Source organism: Falco naumanni, chromosome 5 (assembly GCF_017639655.2).
Source record: "Falco naumanni isolate bFalNau1 chromosome 5, bFalNau1.pat, whole genome shotgun sequence".
Taxonomy (NCBI): domain Eukaryota; kingdom Metazoa; phylum Chordata; class Aves; order Falconiformes; family Falconidae; genus Falco; species Falco naumanni.
In genome coordinates this window covers 37,882,592-37,902,342 of record NC_054058.1, presented here as the reverse complement: position 1 = coordinate 37,902,342, position 19,751 = coordinate 37,882,592, and the positions used below count along the sequence as shown (strand labels likewise).

The following is a 19,751-nucleotide window of genomic DNA, read 5'->3' as shown; positions in this document are numbered from 1 at the left end:
CTGTGCAGCCCAGGAGGAGTCTTGCCTGTGAAGACACACAGCATACGCAGGACCTCTGGACTGCAGTGCCAACAGAGTGACAGCACTTCTGAAGCAGAGGGAACCTGCTGGGATCCAGGCTTGTCATCACTTAAGCCAGCTGAGGTCAGTCTTTGCAGGCTCCCTCTGTATCAGAGGAAGCACAGGTGCTCTTGAACAGGGGTCTGACTTTCAGTCACTCTGGATTGCCTCCTGGAACAGTCAGTCTCACCACTGGTCACAGATCCAACCTTATCTATTCCCCCTCCCTTTCCCCCGTGGTCCCAAGCTCTGAGCCTGCTCAACAGAATTAGGGCCAAGGAGCACCCCAGCTGCCAGTGAGACTTTGTGCTAAGCTCCCCCTATCCTGTGAGTCTCTGCTTGGAGGTCTTGTCTTCCCTAGCTTCCCTCATCATCCTCCACATCCTCTTCCTCCTCCTACAGCCAATGCACAAAAGAAGGAAAGGTCCCCCTTTCTGGAGCAGGACTTGAAAACACTTAACCCTCCATTCACATTTCCTTAATTTCAGATCCTAAATGAAATCACAGAGGACTTTTTTCTCTCTTACCTACCCCTCTCAGTGCTCTCTGTCAGAATTATTCAGCTTTCTGAAGCATTACCAGATACACTCTATAGGAAAGACACAGCAGAAGCAATTAAATAGTGTTGTTAGGTATCTATAATTACTCCAAGTAATTTTTTCCACAGTGCAGCAATTCCAAATCTCTACAACACTCTCTTTGGAAACCAGATGTTGACCATGTCAGCTGTGTGCTAAGAATGCATTTTCATGAGTTGCGTTTCTTGGAGTTTGCAAAGTAATGATGGTAATGAAAGGGGATGCTCCTGGAAAATTCCACCCATACAGGTGCAGGGTGGGCAGCACAGAGACCTGCTGGGGTCCTCAGGGTGCAGGGGGCTTCTCAGCCCTCTCCCTTGGCCACAGTATAAACTGAACACCCTCCCCTCACACAGAAGGCAAGGGAACTTTCTTCCACACTCGTGCTCATAGGAAGGTAGACAGGGCCGGTGGGGGGAGAGCATATCTGGGAAAGGAAGCATTTGTCCTGGGAGTGCTGTGCTGCTCACCTTCCACAGCAACACACAGACAGACATGGAACAATGGAAATAAAACATTTGGTTGATGCTTCTCCAGTCAGTTCCTCTCCACTTCCCCCCCAACTGGTCTGTCTCATCCCATAATCAACAGCTGCAGCAACCAAGCTCCCAGCATGTTCATCAGACAACTGTTTTGCAACTTCTAAAAGAATCCACTGATCTATGATATTCAATGTAAATGCACTTTTGCTCTACCTCCTGCCTCCCCATTACTCTTCCACTGCACTCACTTGGATTGTCCTAAAGAAATCCTTCCTTTCCTTATTGATTACTTCCTTCAAACACATGCAGAAAATTATTATACTCCCTATCTGTCAAAAGATAGATATTTGGGGAAAATCTATCCTCAGCAACCAGGCAAAGGTCCGGTAAGACACAGGCTAAGCAGAGAAAGCAGGTTTTAACTAAAGTTCAAGTAACATTGCACAGTGAACCCTGGGAATACTTCGAAGTGTTTATTTGAGACAGGGGACTTCTTAATGGAGAAAGTCCTCAGTGCAGATTTCACTAGACTGTACTCTTTTAATCTTTATTTGTAAGACAGTGTCTCCATTAGTCCCAGGCTGGAGCAAGGTGTCTGGGCAATGAGCAGGAAAATATATACACACACAGGACTTACTCTGGGACCAAACACAGAAGACAGAGCACAGATGAGAACAACTGTTCAAATACAGACACACACAGCTCTCTATGGGTCTGTTTCTCAGCCATCCTGAAAGCCAAGACCTCAAATAGCAGTCATCTGTAAGAAAAGGGACAAGGCATGAAGCTGGTGGAAATTACAAATGCAGGCTGATCTATACACGGGAGAGCTCAAGGAAAGCAGCTATCCACAGGTAGCCCCTGACAGAGACAGAAAAGCTACAGGAATGAGATGCTGCCATAATCCCAGCAGTCTTCACAAAGCAAATATAATTAAATGCAGCAATATAAAGAACTCTGGCCTTGGTGAAAATGAGCACACATCTAAGAAAGAAAGCAAATAGATCCCACTTCTAAAAAAGAACAAAAGTAAAGCACTGGCCTGAAAGAAGTGACCTGAACAATCCTGAATTCTTAAAACACCCTGATGATTCGTGGAAGAAACACTGAAACTCAGCACGCAGGAGCTGTTCTCAGGCAGCAGACTGCAGAAGAAAGGACTCTTTCTATTATTCCCAGATCTCCCAACTTGGATGGTGAGACTGTTGTATGAAACTGCTTAGACTGGAAAACTTGCAGCACAACTCTGCTGCCCAGTGCTGCACCCAATACAAGTTGATTTACCAGCAAACACAATTTCTTCTCAAAACCCACAGGATTACATAATACCAGAGTGGATCTACTGGGAGAACAAAAGGAACTGCAGCACCTATTAGTATTAACATTGCAGTGTGCACCCTGTGTCATGTGGTGGGTGGCAAGCTGCCCTGTTGCAGAGTTTCCCCAGTCTTGTAAGGACTGGCCCTGAATGCTCCAACACTAACCAAAATGGTGTTCTGATTAAGCTGAGCAAAAAATGATATTTCAAAGCAAGGTCTGAACAATACAGAAAAAAAAATTCAATCTAAATCCAGGTCGGTTTGCTTTTTTGAATTTTCTGCTAATCAAACTCATCTATTCAACACACACAAAAATCATGTTCTTTATCAGACATGATTAATAAAAGTGATGGAAATTTGGATCCAAACAAACAACTGCAAAGACACTTTAAGTACTCACTGGCAAAGGAGTTTCAAATAACACACACACAAAAACAAAAAAACACCAAACCAAACCAAAAATTTAAAAAAATCCTAGTCTCAAGGGCTAGACCTCTCTCCTGAGGGGTGATGGATACTGCAGTTTAAACCTCCATTCTGAGTCAGGCAGAAGGGATTTATTAGAATACAGTTTTCCCATTGTCTAGGAATCTGTCCTCACTTTCTGGCTAACAAGGCTCTGGGATCTGGGGGAAGATGCTGCCATTTCCTCCTCCACTTTTGTGAATGGTATCTAAAGGCTTGTGCGAGTCTACACCAAAATGAAAACACCAAAATGTCAGTTTTAATTTACAACACTAAAACTTCTAAAATAAATCCTCCATATCTGACCAAAATTAATTAATATTTTCATTGATCCCAAACTATGTTTTTTCACAAACTTGCTTGTTGCTCCCACCATATTTCTGAGGGTAAGGCATTATCATCTGGAAAGGGAAGGACAGAGGACTTGTAACTCCTGGTAATTAATCAACCATGTTATTTTTTCCCAAAAACAGACTTTGGGGACAAAATTTGCCAGAGCCCAGTTAAAAATTCCTCACCTCCTTCTGTTTAAGACTTTTCTTTCTTACCCTACATGGCTGTGCAGTGCTGTTTTGCATCATTAAACAGCATAACCCCATTTCACCACATGAGCAGCTGAACGTTACTCATAGTGAAATGTTGCCTGTATGTTAATTTTGCAAAGTGCTTAGGATCCTTCTCGAAGGAAGAAACAATAGAAATGTAAGTCATTATCATGTACAGGAACCGAGGAAATAAACCTAAGGGAAACAAGCACCAGAAACTGTCACACAAAATGCAGACCAAGTTGAAAACTTAAACAGGAACAAGAAAAAGGCTGTCAAACAATCTTCCAGGCTTGGCATGGTGGAAGACATTGCAGAATGCAGCTAGCCTGGCAGAAGGAAATTAAATAAGCCTGGAAAACTGTTGACTCAGCAGAAGACAGCACAACCCCCAGCACATTTCAGAAATAAACCCAGGTCAGTAAATGCCAGAGCCTTTCACAAGGAAGAAAGGCCAAAGGATAGTGGCAGAAACTCAAGACACCACTACGAGGCAATGAAAGAGTGAGTGCCAGGATATAACATTACCAAAGGCAGTCTGAAAAAATTACAGACTCGGGAAAAACACAGTTCAGGCACAGGGAAAACAAACGATGCTGAACATATTGTACACTCAAATCAATGACACTAAACGCATGCCAGAGTTCATGACCAGTGAAAGTAACTCAAGCACACAGTATCTCCACTGATAACCACAGTTTTAACACTGAGGTACCTCTGAAAAGCAGCAGAGATGTTAACACATAACAGTGCAGAGAAAACCACAGGGGAAAAGATTGTCCTGGTCCAGTAGAAAATACTGCCAAGATGCAGGTCAGCATCAAGCCAAGTCAACCACACACAATCAGGATTTAAACCCAAAGCAAGAGAGCCAAGCACAGAAACACCGGCCAGAACCAACACCAGAGAAGAGAAACGAAGCCAAAGACACAACAAACAAGCTACACGTTACTGAAAAATAGTCTGAGCAATTTCATATTAAGAAAAGTTCATTTCAAATGCATTCAGAAGCAAATGTGGCCAGCATTCTACTCCAGGAAAAGCAAACTGCTAAAACCCTAGCATAAAAAAAAAAAAAGGGGGGGGGGGGAAGAGGAGAAGGAAGAAAAAGAAAACCAAAAACAACAGGAAAAGGTAAAAGAAAGAAAAATATAGGGTCCTATGAATATGCAGATGAGGGCAAATCATCACCTCCCTTCCTTCTCTCAAGCTCCATGGAAGGAAAACAGAGCCTCCAGTTAATAACATTCAGGAAATGTAAAAGCAGAAAAAGCAAAGGATTCACAGGCCAAGCAAAGACATTGTTGTCATGAGACAGAGTCTCAAGCAAATGCAACCGAACAGATGAAAACACACCCTCAGGCACCAGGGGCATGTTCACTCATTGTAAGCCTCCTTCAGCAGAAGCTATGCTAGCACTTTTTCCAGACTCAGTTTGGTTGGCTGCTTCATCTCTGCCCTCATCTCTTCGGGAATCTCAAATCTTAAAGCCGCCAAAATTCCCCTGCTTTCCTCAGCCGTCTTCATGTTGCATAGTCTGGCCCCCAAAAGCAACAGGAAATAAACTACCTCTTCTAACGTCACTGGTGCAACCTGTGTGGTTTCTTGCTTCTGCAGACTCCCTGAAGTGATTTCCAGTATGTGGCTGGGGACAAAGCAGGGCAAAGGGAAGCTTGCTGTGCTGTGCTGTGTATCCATCCAGTATTGCAGGACACACAACCTGCCCATGTCACTCCCGAGTGGGGTACAGCTGGAGCAATTACTGTTGGGCTGATAAACAGTCAGTTCACTCATAAATGCAGTTTGGGGAAAAAGTAATTCCTTTTTTTTTTTAATCCTCAGATTGAAATTAGAGAAGAGTGTTGGCCTGAAGAGAGGGCAAGGCAGGAGATTCTTAGAATGTCAGCATACATCACTTAGAGGTTTCACAATTACACGCTTTCCTTAAAAAGTGGCAATGCACAAAATGAAAGCTTTAGAACATTTCCTTTTCACATGACATTTTTTTATCAAAACTGCTCAAATTTACAAAATGTTTTTACTACATTTATATGACCTGAAATTTTTCTTTGAGTGGACTCAAGAAGAAACATGAATTTGTTTTCATTCACCAAAAAAATACAAAACAACAGCTATGTATTTTCCTTTCATTTATAACCAAATCAAACCCCCCTTCCTTTTTTTGAGGATGATTCTTTTTTTTTGAAGATTGATCGGGGTGATAGGATGGATCCTTGATACTGTGTTGTGATAAGTATTTAATTACTGTAACCATGCTTGAAAGCTCATTTTCGCACAGCAGCTCAGCTATCACCTGAATGAAGATATGGCTGTTTATTGTCAATATGCTGGGATAACACATACCCACAATCAATGAAATGCTCACAGTTAAAGGGACACAGATACACAGCAGCACCTGACATGCCATGGAAACCTCCAAGCTGGTGGCAAACAGGGTTTTTGACTAGAAGCAATGTGGCTCTGGCACTAGCATACCAGCCCTGCACTGAGAGGTGATGCTGCATTGTAAGACATAGCCTTACCACAAATTGTTTTGGTTCTCTGTAAAGTTAGGATTATCCCCTTGGATGTTAAGAAGACTGGAAATTTTCCAGCAGCACCAGGTATTTTTGAGTTGTTGCACCTTCTCAGATGCAGCTTTCCAAGTATGCAAAAGCACCTTTACTGATTTTTTCCATCTGCCCTTCACACTCTCAATGAGGCCTCCATAAGTCTGCACAAAGCCAGTTATAATTCTTTGCTGCCTATCAAAGCCTTCACTAGAGCTAGGCAGTTGGTGTGTAAAGACTGCTGCCTACCATGCTGACTAATGTTGTCTGATTGTTCCCTTGTACTCCCCCGTTGGTCCATCTGTACCCATCTGTTGCCTTTTGTCTTCTAATTAAAGTATAACTACTTTGGGGTAGAAGCCACCTTTCTTGTTAGCATTCATACAGGTCCCTGCAGAGCAGAGTCCCAAGTCCATAACTGAGTGCTGGGGACAGCCATAATGACATGCAAAAGGTGACTGCCCATACATGTGGCAAGGGGGAACAGTGACTTCCCTCACTGTGTGGCATGGGCAAGTCACCTGGAAGAAAGCCCCAGAATACAGCCTTTATCCAGAATGCAACCAAGGCAAAAGCAGTCTTCTCCTGTGCCTGGACAGTGTTACCCCATTAGTACACTAGACACAGTCCTCAGAGTTGCCCTGTCCAAGCAGTCAGGTTGGCAACCCCAATAAAGGTCAGATGGCTACTATCACCCTCATCAGCTACACCAGCATGGAAATGGTAGGAGGCATTCTAACTACAGCCTGAGCTTAATAAAGATCTCCAGATTTTCCAATATCAGATTTGCATTAGAGGACAAGGTCTCTCCAAGAAGCTGTCATTGTTTCAATGTAAGAATTCCCTCCAGTAGCCAACGATTAGGGCCTGGTGGAGAAGAGCCAGAATATTTTTCTGCAGGCTCATGAATCATACAAATATATTCCAAAATTCAAGCAAAGTCAGGAACCACTTCAGCAAGAGGCAAAGAGAGCAAACAGCTTATACTGCCATAATACACGGCAGTTAGGAGGAGATACCAACTAATGTCCTCTTTGGTAGAAGAGATGGACTAGCTCATTATGGCAGGATGCAGTAATCTAATCTAAGGGTCTGATATGATCAGTCAGCAAAGATACCATTTGATCAGTGTGTCCACAAGATCTATGTAGGAGGCTTTTTCAGAAAGATTGTTCCATTTATCATCTGATAAGCAAAGCTTCGTGTGGCACTTGCATCTGCCCTTCTCCTTAGGAGTCAATGTACGATTAACATGGCCATAATTAGCTGCACATACATACAGTTACATCCTGGACAACTGTGAGAAGCAAGGCCAAATCCTGGCAGTGTGTGCAGCATAGGTACACAAATAAAGCCATCTGGTTGTCTGATTGAATCAGGGTCATCAACAGACTATCAGATGTGACCTAGATCAGGTATCTAAGGGATACTCACTTGGGAGTAGGGTATCCATAAAATATGTATTCTTTGATGCAAGTCTGCTGTCTAATGAGAAGCAAGGGATTCAGCAAATTGCAGTCTCTTAGAGAAATGTCCAGAAAGAACACATTACAAGTAAGGGGGGAGATGTACATACAGACTCCCTTTCTCGTTTCAGCCACATGTGCTTAAATCCAGAAGTGTCCATCCACCCTAACTGAAGCTATATCCTTCTAAACACAGGTTCTATGGGAACAAAATCAGTCACTAACTCTGGGTAGGTTTAAACAAACTCCTATGCCATTTATCCTCAGGGACAATGAGTCATAAATCCCCATGTACACAGGGAAATTAGCAAAACAAGACTGATTGGCAAAAACAATCCAATCTTGTCTCACCATAAAAGGCGTCAGTGGAATAAAAAACATTTCCTCTCTGAAGTCCCTGGACATGCTGGCAAGATGCCAAAACTTCACACACAGAGCAGAACCTGACCCAGGGAGGCAAGCATACCTGTGTAAGTGATCAGAAAGGCTTGCTCAGGTGGGCACCAGACAACACAAGGAGGAAACTGTCTCAAACAATCTAGTCATCTTTCCAAAGGCAAAGGAGAGCCTTCAGAGGCAATGCTTGAATTGGTACAGCTGCAATTCTCACCTTACAACCCTACGTTCTTGTTCCGCTCTAATTTTTAAAGAGCCTTCTTCATAAAATAAAATTAAAAAATCTAAATCATTTCTTCTGCTAGGCAACATAACAAGTACATGATTCATATTGGTTCTTCATGGAGTGGCCAGTACCATCAGACCCTTACTAAAAGCCAAGAACACTGATCAGATTTTCCGTTCTCTTCCCCTCTCACCTGTTATTTCTGCCACTGGGACATTGAAGCACACAAAGAAATGGCAGTGAATATTTCTTTTAATGCACTGAAAGACTTGAGACCAGGCCTGAAGGCTGCATCATCATCAAAAGCTACAGCCTCTTCAGCGTCTCTGTGGTTCATCAGCTCTTCAAAGCTGCAGACTGCAGGAGGTGACAAGTGCCTCCATAAGGGCTTTTGTTTGCAGTCACCTACAATAGCCTTCACGGGCCAACTGCCTGCTCATACAAAAGGTACATGGTAGAAGCTTGCAGAAATGATGTCTTCACGGGACCACACTTGAAGTTTTTGCTGATCAGCTTGTCCATAACCCAGTTTTTCTTTCCTATCAAATAAGTGGCCTCTTGTGAGACACTCTTCAGATTCATCTTGTTAATCTAATCACAGAAATGTAGGCTGGCAGAGAACCACAAGAGATCACTTACTGCATCCACCAGCTCTGAGGCAGGACAAGATAGATTCAGACCCTGTGCTGTTGGATATTTTTCTATGTGTCCTCCAGCAAATGAGCCTCACCAGCAAATGAGCCTCACCATGTCAACAATTAGACTGTTCCTACATATCTAGCTGAAATGTTTCTGCTTGAAAATTTAGCAAGATGTCATCTTTTTTCTGCTTACTGTGGACATGAAAAGCAACTGACCATAATGTTCTTTTTTCAACTAATTTGGGTATCCAAAGGCTTATTTTGTTCTCCTTCCTCTTTTTTTTTTCATAAAACAAAAATGGTTTTCCCATTTTCTTTTCTAAATCCTTCTTTTTTTTTTCTTTCTGTATCTCCCTCCCACACTCCAAAGGAACCCTTCCTAAGAATAGATGGGCACAGCACTGCTCTGTCCCAAGCAGAGTACAGGGTCACACAAGTTCACAAACTCACCTTACGTGGACTATGATTGAGGCTGAACATGACTCTGGAAAGCCCATTCAGCAGAGAGTTGTGGGACCGTTTTTCAACCTATTGCAGCATTAGGAAATACTGGAAGTCCACAGTCACTGAGGCAGCTGACAGCATGTCACAGCAAATGGCCCTGTGCCCACGGAGCACTAATGTATGCAATGGTGTAGAGGAACAGGCTAAGAGCAGCCTGTCCATGAATTTGTAGTCATGGGCACATGGGTGGCTAAAGGAAGCAGAACAGTTGCTGCTAATTGATTTTCAAGAGTTCAAAAGTCAAACACTGATAATTATAGGAGCAGCAGCAGCCAAACATTTTATCTGCTGAGGGGGGTGAGGGTTGACAGGGGCAGAGCATTAGCACATGCAGCGGAGAGAATGAATCTTTCAGCTTAAGTTTCTTCTTTGTCCTTCTCTAAAATGTCCTGTAGTGGCACCTTGACCCAGCCCATCACCTGGGGCTTTGCTCATCCAGCCAGAAGCAGGAGTTACTGAAGCATGCATGGTAAGAGACGCCCCAGGGAGCCTGCGAATCAAAGGACTCTGCAGGGTTGCACAAGAGGTTGCTGTCATGAGCTGCATGGAAAGGTGCTCTGAACCCCTGGTGACACACCTAAGGGAAGAGGCGAGAAGCATCAGCAAAAGGGAGAGGCTGAGAACAACCTAGTGATACAAGTGATGCAAAAGTCACTAGAAATTAGAGAAAGAATCCCAAAGATGGCCCCAGAGACAGTAACTGTGCCATCCCCATGTTCGTTGGGGGAAGTGAGGCAGCAGACAGGAGGAGCACAGAGCTGATGGGGCAAGACTGCTGTGCCCTGCCTCAGCAGTGAAGGGGATGTGATCAAGAGCTGGACAGCAGCACTTGCCAGCTCTCACAAAGGTATCATGAATCCAGAAATAAGTCCTGATCAGATGTGGGATTATATGAGAGCAGAGGAGAAAGGCCACTAGATAAAAGATCTGGGTGAAAACTTTCCACACAAAACATCACAACCTACAGACACAAGCCCTAGTGTAGTACTGAGCCTGTGGCTCACCTTGCAAGACCTCTGGCACCAGCTCATGGCTACATTGAGGCAGGGCCTTTCATGGGGTGTAAGGGTGGACCTCCTTCATCACCTCCATCTGCATACCTACCCCTCTATAATACATACAACAGGGGCATCTAGGCACCCAAAACACATCTAGGCTGTCTGGCCTGTGAAGCAAAGATCTCCACTAACTAGCTACTTAAAAGGTAGTGAAGGAAGACATTCAGCCTTCTCCCCCTAAGGAGCAGAGAACAGAGAAGTGAATGAAATGCAGCACATTTGCTTATCACAAAAGCAATTGGTACTCACGGCTACAAGAACAGAAGAGCTCAGGTTACTTCCCCTTTCCAGAAACTGGTTGCTCTGCATGTTCTTTCATGTCAGCCCTATGAGGCTTCAGTCTGTCTGAAGAACGTAGGAGGAGATTTATCATCATCAGAGTCTGGGGACAGCTGTAGCTCTTCTGGAAAATTAATTCCTGTTCTGAAATAACTGGTGAGGGTTTGAAGATATTTCTTCCCAAATTGGGATGAAAAATCAAAATCTCAAAAAATTTCACAGAGCTGAAATCCTGAAACAGTTTAGTCACTGTCTGCATCTTTGCTGCTCAGAAAATGGAAGGCTTCACACCTGTTTTTAAAACATTTCTTTATATATGTATACCCTAAGACACATACTCCTTATAATCTATTTGCCATCTTTCAAGAATCAACTGCACCAAGCTGTACCAAGCAGTAAACTGTTACTAAATCCAGAGGAGAGTAATGAAAATGATCAGAAGACTAGAAAACATGACCTACCACCAGGAGAGACTGAACAAATTCTTGTTTAATCTACAGCAGAGGTGACTGGGAGAAAACATGATAGAAGCCTTCAAACATACATAGGGAAGATAAAAAAAGGAAGAGAATAAACAATTCTCTGTGTCCACTAGGGAGATGCCAAGTAGTAATGGGCTTAAACTGCAGTCAGGGAAATCTAGGTTAGACATTAGAAAAACTTTCTAGAGTAAGGAGAAAGAAGCTGTGGGAAGAGGTTGCCTCAGGATTTCATGGAGTTTCTAGCATGGAAGGACTCTCAGAACAGGTGAGACAAACATCTGTCAGGAATAACTTCCATCTAGTTGATCCCTCCCTTGGGCACAGGAAGGGACTAAATGACCTTTTGATGTTCCTTCCAGGCACAGCATCTGATCATGCATAAAAGTGCAGAGATGTAGTTAAAGACTGAGCTATAATGAACGCACACAAGTGGACTGAATCAGTGTTTCCCATGCAGCCTTTCATCTTCCATCTCCTACTGCCCGAGTGTTTGACTTGGAAACCCTCCTGTGCTATGTGCAGATTCTTCTAGAAGTTGCCTAGAAGTTGGGAGGTCAAAGCATGTTGCTAATTTAGCAAAAATTATTGAGAGTTTGGATGATTTTACACTGCAAAGCAATGCACTTACAAAGGTATTGGGATTCTGTACTAATAATATATTAATAATTTCTGGCCTGCCTGGTATCTCTGTTAAGGGCCAGCACTCTGCTTTGCCTGACCCTCTGCAAACACAGAACAAAACTATAATCTTTGTCACAAACAGCTCTGTTTCACCCTTACATTTTAATGTTTGCATTTCAACTGAATGGAGAAAATTAAGAAAAAGACTATGAGGTTCCAGGTATGAAAGGTATTTGTCTGTGATCAGAGCATGTTGGAGATGACATCTGTTTTTTCCAGGAAGAACCTGCCAGCATAAAATTCAAACTGCTCAGAGTTTGATTATAATAATCTGAGCAAGACACCCACTTCAGGGTAAAACATTTGTGTTGAGGAAGCACTATGGGCTTTTCATACTACTAATACCATAGTTCTTCACAGTCACATTTCAATCCAGCCCCAGGTCTTATGAACTGAAGAACTGTTCTGGTTTAATGGACACCAAGTAGTCACCACAGTCAGCAAGGCCTGGCAAGTCCCAGGTTTAATACCAACAGTTCAGCTCACCAGTATCCCTTCCACTAATTGTCTGGTTCATCTGAGAGACCATGGATACACCCTCAGAGACTGAACAACCTCTCTTACCACTCATAGAAGCCCCCCCATCTCTCACTGAGGATGCAATAGGGATAATGCATGTGGCAAGCAGGAAAAAACAGAACTGCATTTAGCTGTGCCTCCCGAGAGCCTACAAAGCATTCCAGCAACAGATTCCCCACAACCAGCCCTGCTAATAATCCCTAGCAGGATTCACACTGCTCCTGCCTCGTTTTCCTGCTCTGACAATGGAGTTATCCTCTGTGAGAACAAATTTAATGCCAGCTAGGAACAAATCTTCCTGCACTTTGCCTGGTGGGCTTTAGTGAAGCTGTGTGATGGACAGAGCCTGACGTGAGGTCTCTGCAGGCTGAGCCTTGCCTGCCCACCCCCTGTGCAATATCCAGCCAGCCTGCCTCCAAACATGTCCAAGAATTGTCCACATGCTGATGCCATGCCATATGTTTCCTCACACTCCTATTTCGCTGAGACCTCTGCTGTCTCTCCCAGACCATACCTTCCCATCTGGTCTACACAGTGCCAAGACTATGAGACAGAAGGCCTTCCTGGAAATCATGCAGAAGCTGGGGCCTTTCACCCTCTCCCCAAACTGCAACTACTGGGAGAGCTTAGTGCCTGCCAGGCAATAATGAGGTGGCACTCCTGCCTCCTTCAAAAGTTGTTCCTCCAGCCCTCTTCTGAATGCATCGCTCCTGACAGCTCCCTATTTCATTCTCATTTCCCCATTAATTTCTTCCTGAGTTTCACCACAGAGGCCACTTGCAAGTCCATGCAGACCATGCAGAGAACAAGCAGCTGAGGAAAAAAGGCTTTCTGTGCCTGGTGGGGCAAAGGGGCATTTTTCTAAGCCATACACATGATCACATCCAGACCAAGCTCTGCTTCATACCTATTGAGTGTCCTGCTAAATACTCCTTGCTTTCATTCTGCCTTCTCAACCCCATCACTTTTTTATACCTTATTTTCTTAGCCATCAAACTACCCCCTCTACTTCAATTCAAACCCTTTGGGAGTGCTTGTTTCAAGCCTGGACCACTGACATTTATGTGGGAGGTGAAATGAACCAAACCTTTGCACTAACACAGAAATCCACACCATTTCTAAAATGCTGCTTTGGGTTACATGCAAATTAGTCAGAAGTATGCAAATTTGGATCTTTGAACAACTTGATATGATTTCACTTACACATCCTACTTAAGGCACCATCCCATTGCAAATGACACTGGCCAGATATATCAAGCACAGTTAACACTGCCGTATATTACTAAGTGTAGCTGTAGCTCATTCACAGCAATTTAGCGTACAGAACTTGACTGCCTCCAAGCCATGCAGGGAAATACTTTTTGTCTCTGCCATTGAAACCCATGGCACTGAGGAGGCCTCTTCTCTGAAAGGCAGGAAAACTTGTGTTCAGAGGTTACAGAAGGGAAGCTGATGAATTTTTTATGCATGCTAATGGAAGAATGTAATGGCATCCTGCATGGAAAAGACAGCAGCCTGTGTATCGGAGATACCCGTGGTCCAGGATGCAAGGAGGAGACTGCCAGCCCTTGATAAGAAGTACAGAAAGGCCTGGGAGGTTATTTGCCTAGAGCCTTCCTCCATCCTCCTCCCTGATGCAGTTTGAGAATTACCAAACATTTCCTACCCTCTCCCACTTCCTCTCCTTGGTCAGAAGGATGATCACCAGCTTGGGATGCATCTGATATCCGTCCTCACTGAACGACAAATTCCTGCCTTCAAATGTAACATTGATCAGGTACCTGCAGGAGAGAGAAAAGAGCAATGAGAATGTTAACACTGGGGAACCAAACCCAAACCCCAAAAAGCCTGCCTCTCCCCTGCAACTTACACCAGAAGGGTAGGAGCACAATGCAAACAATGGAAAATCTAAGAGGAAGGGAGTGGGAGAAAGAACAATTACTCCAGGAACTGGGACAATCAGGCAAGGCAAGACAATTGCCCCCTTTTTGTGACTGGGATAGGGAAGCAATGTCCTATGTTGGCTCTCAATGAATTTCTGAAAGCACACCTAAGAGTCGCATGCACACGTGTGCCCACAGTCCCTGATTTCCCCTTACCACAAAGAGCAAAAAGATCCATAGCAATTAGCCATGTAAACATACTCCACAGCCTACACTTTACTCACTCTCCAAAAGGGATTTCACATGTCATTTGAGGACAGTGATGGCCTACAGGTGAAACAGTGGAGATAGCCTCCCTCCAGCCCAAACATCAAGACAATGATACAGGAACCTACAGAGAGCAGAGGAAGGAGCAACACACCTGCAAGAAGCTCCATCCCTATCAGAGTCAGCACACCTCGTGGGGCCCAAATGATCCTCTGAAGCAGCTTAGGAAAAGGGACAGGGGATGCTGAGATAGCCCAGTGAAAGTCCTATTCCCTAGAGAAATAGTCATACTTTATACCTGGCAAGATCAAACTAAAGGGTGATCAGCCCTGCAAATCCACGCAGCCAACATTATTGATTCTCTTTGTCTGGAAAGGCCCCATCACTTCTGTGTGAGGCACTCCCCTCAGGGGCATCTCATGTCAGCTGTACAAATGGACTATTAAACAGCCCAGGCGTCAATCTTATTTATCCTAAGGCCTCTTTGCTCAGCTCTGGCAAGGTCTGGGAAGACCTTTAAGTGGGCTGAGATTATAGCTACACTCATTTCAAGGCCTTGCTGCATTGTGAGAGCATGTTAAAGTGGTGTTGCTGTAAATGAGAATTAGGTCTATTGTTTTCTTAACTGTCAGACCATCCAGAATGAGCCTGTGGGGAAGAGGAGGAGGCAAATATACATTTCACAGTTCAGTGGCTTATATGACTTCTTCGTGGCTCTCTGACAGTTTCTCCTGTTCATATATTTCACTTCAATTCACAATCCTGTTGCATGAAGTAGATTTTGCCTTTATACACCTGCTCTGTCACCAGTAGCATCACACCACCGTGAGAGGCAGAGGTGACCAAGCTGCCTGCCAGGCTAGCCCCAGGACTCTGCCCTCCCGTGTTCTGCCCAGTTCTCCTATAAATTACACAAGCAACATTTCCATAACAAACATGAGAGGTTCTTCTGCTCTATTACACCATGACAGCAGGAAACATTTCCTGATATTTAGCTTCTGTTTGTCCCTTCCAAACTCAATTTGAACCAATGTCAAGAAAAAAAGAGGGAAAAAAAAATATTTTCTTTCAGCGGGTTCAGGCTTTCCCACTACCTGCACACAGGGAAGTGTCTGCTAATCTAATGAAAGCATTGGTAACAGGGAAACTTCTTCAAATAAATAAAAAAGCAAGTCATGATTTCAACTTCTTCCATTCCCAAACTTTTTTGTCTTAACTGTTAATCAACTAAATTCATCCACTAATTCCCCATTACCAAGTGCAATCAGCAGTTATGTTTATTTCTAAAGGAAATTCCAGACTTGCTCCATGTTGTGACCTTCAAGGGATGCGCACAGAGTAGGAAACACAGCCATAAGGGAGCCCAGCATGAAACATTTGCAGCAGGATGATTTTCAAAGGCAGACTATTGGTTATTTTCTGAAAGGCAGACCCATTCAGCACCCAAACACTGATAGAACCCCAAAACACCAGCCACATGGAAAATCTTAGCCATGCCATTGTTTGTAATGGTGTAAAATATCCCATGTCAGGACCAAATATGCTCTTTTTCTGGCATTTATTTTCCAGCTCTTTGCATTGCTCTGATACCGAGGGATGCCAGGCACAGACCATCACCAGGTTTGTGCAACCTACCAGACCTAGTTGAGGCTCTGGTTGTGGGAAAAACCCTCCAGTGGACCAAGATTACAATTTCGTGACTTCTCTGCACTGGCCACCAGAGTAAACACAAAGCAAGTCTCTGAGAAGATGAAGATGCCATTAGCCTGATGGGAGTTGTAGCTTTATATGTCAGTAGTTAGAAAGCAGTGCCAATATCTAATTAAACAAACAGCAATATTAAACAGTTCGTAGCCCTCTTTCCCCTCCCACCTGAGAATGATGCCATTATGGGAATCTCCCTTGCGCAGCCTGACAAGAAGATTTCACAGAAATCAGCAACAGGTATGACACAAGAGGGTGTAATTTCTCTTCATTTTCCACCAGAAAGATTAAACCAAATAATAATAATCAAGGAGGGACCATCAGTGATTCTGATCCTTGGAGCTGCCTTGAGATTCACACTTAAAACAGTACTAAAATCCCTCACTTCACACCTTAATGACTGAAATTAGTCTCCAAATTTGGCACAATAACTCTTCAGAGGATTTTCTTTTGAACCCATTAGCAACATGTTTACAAAAGTTTTCAGGAGGAGTGCAGAAGGAGCAGCTACTCCCCCCCCCCAGCTTTCCCTGCACTTCTGTGGCTTGCTGGGTCCTGTCACCTACACAGGGATGCAGAGTAAAAGCAGCACACAGGGAGCTGCAGGGCTTGCTCGGGTGTGCTGAGCGAGGGGATGCCTGCGTGACAAAGCATCAGGGCTTGAAGGACTCCCTGGCAGGCCAAGTCAGCAGTGTGGTGCAAGGCAGCCACACTCGACTGGCTCTGCCCTCCATCACTACTGCAGCAAGAGTCATCCCCTTCGGCAGCAGTGCTACCCAGGTATGCCAGCACTACTGCTGCCTGCTCTGGCCAGGGGGATTTCTTTCCTCCCTACAGCCTACACTCACTCCAGTACCCCACAGGCAATCAAGGGGCTGGGAGACTCCCTGGCATGTCTGCACTGAGCCACCAGCTGCAATGCGAGGGCAGCAGGCTGTGCATACAGGTAAGGCAACCTAAGATGAAACTGTGCCTGTGAAGGGTTTAATCCATAATTCCCTGGATGTTTTGGACTCCAGGATGAAGAAAAAGGAGGGCGTAGGGGGGAAGACACAAGCAATTTAATTCAATTTAATTTGCTAGAAACATCTTTCAGCAAACTATTTTGCTTATATGTGCATTTCTGGAGCTGCTTGATGCCAGCATGGAAGGGTCAAGCCCTTCCCCAGTCCAGTGGAGATGCAGTGGCTGCAATGCCCAAACTCATCTGGTAGGAGCGAAATACACACAACACTGTGGAAACAGTCTGACATTGTGAGCCCCGTGGTATGGACAAGCAGGCAGGAACAAAGAAGGGATGTGTCCTTGGGCACAAAGCAAATCAGTCTCAGGGGGACCTGACTTCCCATCCTGTGCTCTGACCATTAGGTAACATCACCCACCCTAGATGTGTGGCTGTCAGCCCTGAGGCTAATGGAGAGTGTTTCAAAGGCTGCTTGACACAGGAAATAGAGCATTAAAACCACATCAGATGACCAATTTAGGACCAGCAGAGAGATGATACTTTAAACTGTTTCAGCTGGTGATGGAGAAAGCCTGGAGAGACAAGTGTGGCAGGCGGAGGGGGCTTGGGGGTAGACAGGGAGGGTGTTAACTAAATTTTTCTCTGCTCTAGAGACAGCTCTGAAGGAGATGCATTTGAAATCAGCATTAACCACTCCTACTCCTGCTTCCAAGTGCCTTGGTGGGAATCGGCTCCTCCTGAACCTGCTGGCCGGGTGGGAAAATTTGGACATTGCCTTGCTTCAGTCCATCACACTCCCTGCCTCACACATAAGTGCGTGCATGCACACACACACACACCCCCTTGTGCCCTGTCAGTGCTTGTTACGCTCCAATGAGACACACAGTCTGTTTGAAATTGCATGATTATTCTAACATCGACCACTTCCCTGAATAAGACAGGCCATACAAATAAAACAGCCTCTCCAACATTAGCATCTGGGAGTCATCTCAGCAGTCCAGCACACAAGGGAAAAACAGCATGTAGGTGGAGGGTGGGGAAAGAAAGGCTATGTGATACCTCTGACAGAGACAATTTGTAGAGTAAAAGGCAGGTGGAATGCAATGCAGGACAAGGGGATGGGGATGCAGACCACCATCAGCCTCTTTGGAAACTCACTGTAATGTGAAAACACCAAGGCCAAACATAACAGCAGTGAGGTGAAGACAGTGAAAGGCCTTTACCCTGCAGAATCTGCATGATGAAATAGCCTTTCTCCTTCCACTAGAGACAACACCGAAAACCCATCAGCCAGAGGTACCAGGGACAGGCATAGCTGCCTGCCCAGACGTACTTCGTGCCCAGGAAAGAGCAAAGACGAGCTCGATACTGCATTTCAGCACAAGGTCCACAGCTCCAAACCGTGTTCCCTTGCTCAGCACTACCAAGACCTACCCAGCCTGGGTTGATGCAAAAAGCTTTGGCAGAGTGCATTAGTCCCTTCCCTGGAGCAGGTCCTGCCCGCTCTGCACGCCTGCTCCTGGATGAGGATGGACAGACAGAAAGGTGGGCGGACGCAAAGGACAGGGAAAAGGAAGTTTAGGATGAGTTCATTTATCTACAAATAGGAATTCTGACCTTCAAGTGGCAAGTGATTGACAAAGATTTAACCAGCACTAACTATGCTGTTAATAGCTTCTGCTCTCATCTGAGAGACTGAAATAGTGTAGGTTGGGTTTTTTTTTAATGAGAAAACTGCAACTGACCCCTTCGACTTCTGATTTAAACCATGATTCTCCATGGATTCTCCAAACCCATGGAAAGCTTAAAATAATACAGATATTTTTTCTTCATATCATCGCTCAACATTTCTGTGGCTGACTCTGCCTCAGAGGACAGTCAATACATGCACACCAGCCACCCAGATCCAGCTATGAGTGCATGAGGTGTTCTTGAGATACAGCAGTCTCCACAGGATATCAAACCCAACTGCTCATCCCCAAGAACATGAGAATGGGTTCTGCCTAGGCCAATGATCTTAAAGGTCTTTTCCAACCTAAACAACTCTATGATTCGATCAAAATTCCCATGGCTGGTACTGACCCTGGCTGAGCCTTTCAGAGGCTCTCCCATCGCTCACTGCCCTGCGCTGTCCCAGTCCCCTGCACTGCTTCCCACTGTTGTGGTGCTCGTGGCTTGTGGAGTTGTAAAAGGCGGACACATCTGGCTGTGTCTGTGTAACATCTGTCTGGTGTCAGGTATGATTTACAGTGAAGGGATTTCACATAAAGGGCACGAGCACAGCTGATTTTATGTAATAAGGGGCATGGACTCTTCTTTCTGCTATTACGAAGAACCAAAACAAGATAGGAAAAAACCAGAAGCAACCATTCGCTAGAAAAAATAAATCTTAAAGTAACAGTATCTCACTTTTCCTCATTTGCTCCTTTCTGTCTCACTGTCAGTGTTACCATTGAATCCAGGGAGATGCACTGCAGGGAAGAAAGCAAGTGTAGAAAAGAGACCAACCAAATTCCAAAGTGTGCAGGCATCCTGCACCAGAAAATCTGTCCAGGCTACAGCCATTTTATGCTATTGAGAACCAACCTGTCCAGCAGACTTAGAGAAATGCCCAGAGCTCAAGACTGTTTTCATTAAGCAAAGAGGTTAGGAGAGCATCTAG

The 19,751-nt window shown here is 44.6% G+C and overlaps 1 protein-coding gene across 1 annotated transcript in view; it reads right to left on the bottom strand.

Moving 5' to 3' along the window:
- GRIN2B (glutamate ionotropic receptor NMDA type subunit 2B) overlaps positions 1-19,751 on the bottom strand; it is a 204,391-nt gene that overhangs the window by 62,332 nt on the left and 122,308 nt on the right. The window contains exon 4 of the mRNA XM_040595092.1: positions 13,938-14,052. Coding sequence (XP_040451026.1) covers positions 13,938-14,052 — 115 coding nt within the window. The remainder of the gene's footprint in view (positions 1-13,937; positions 14,053-19,751) is intronic.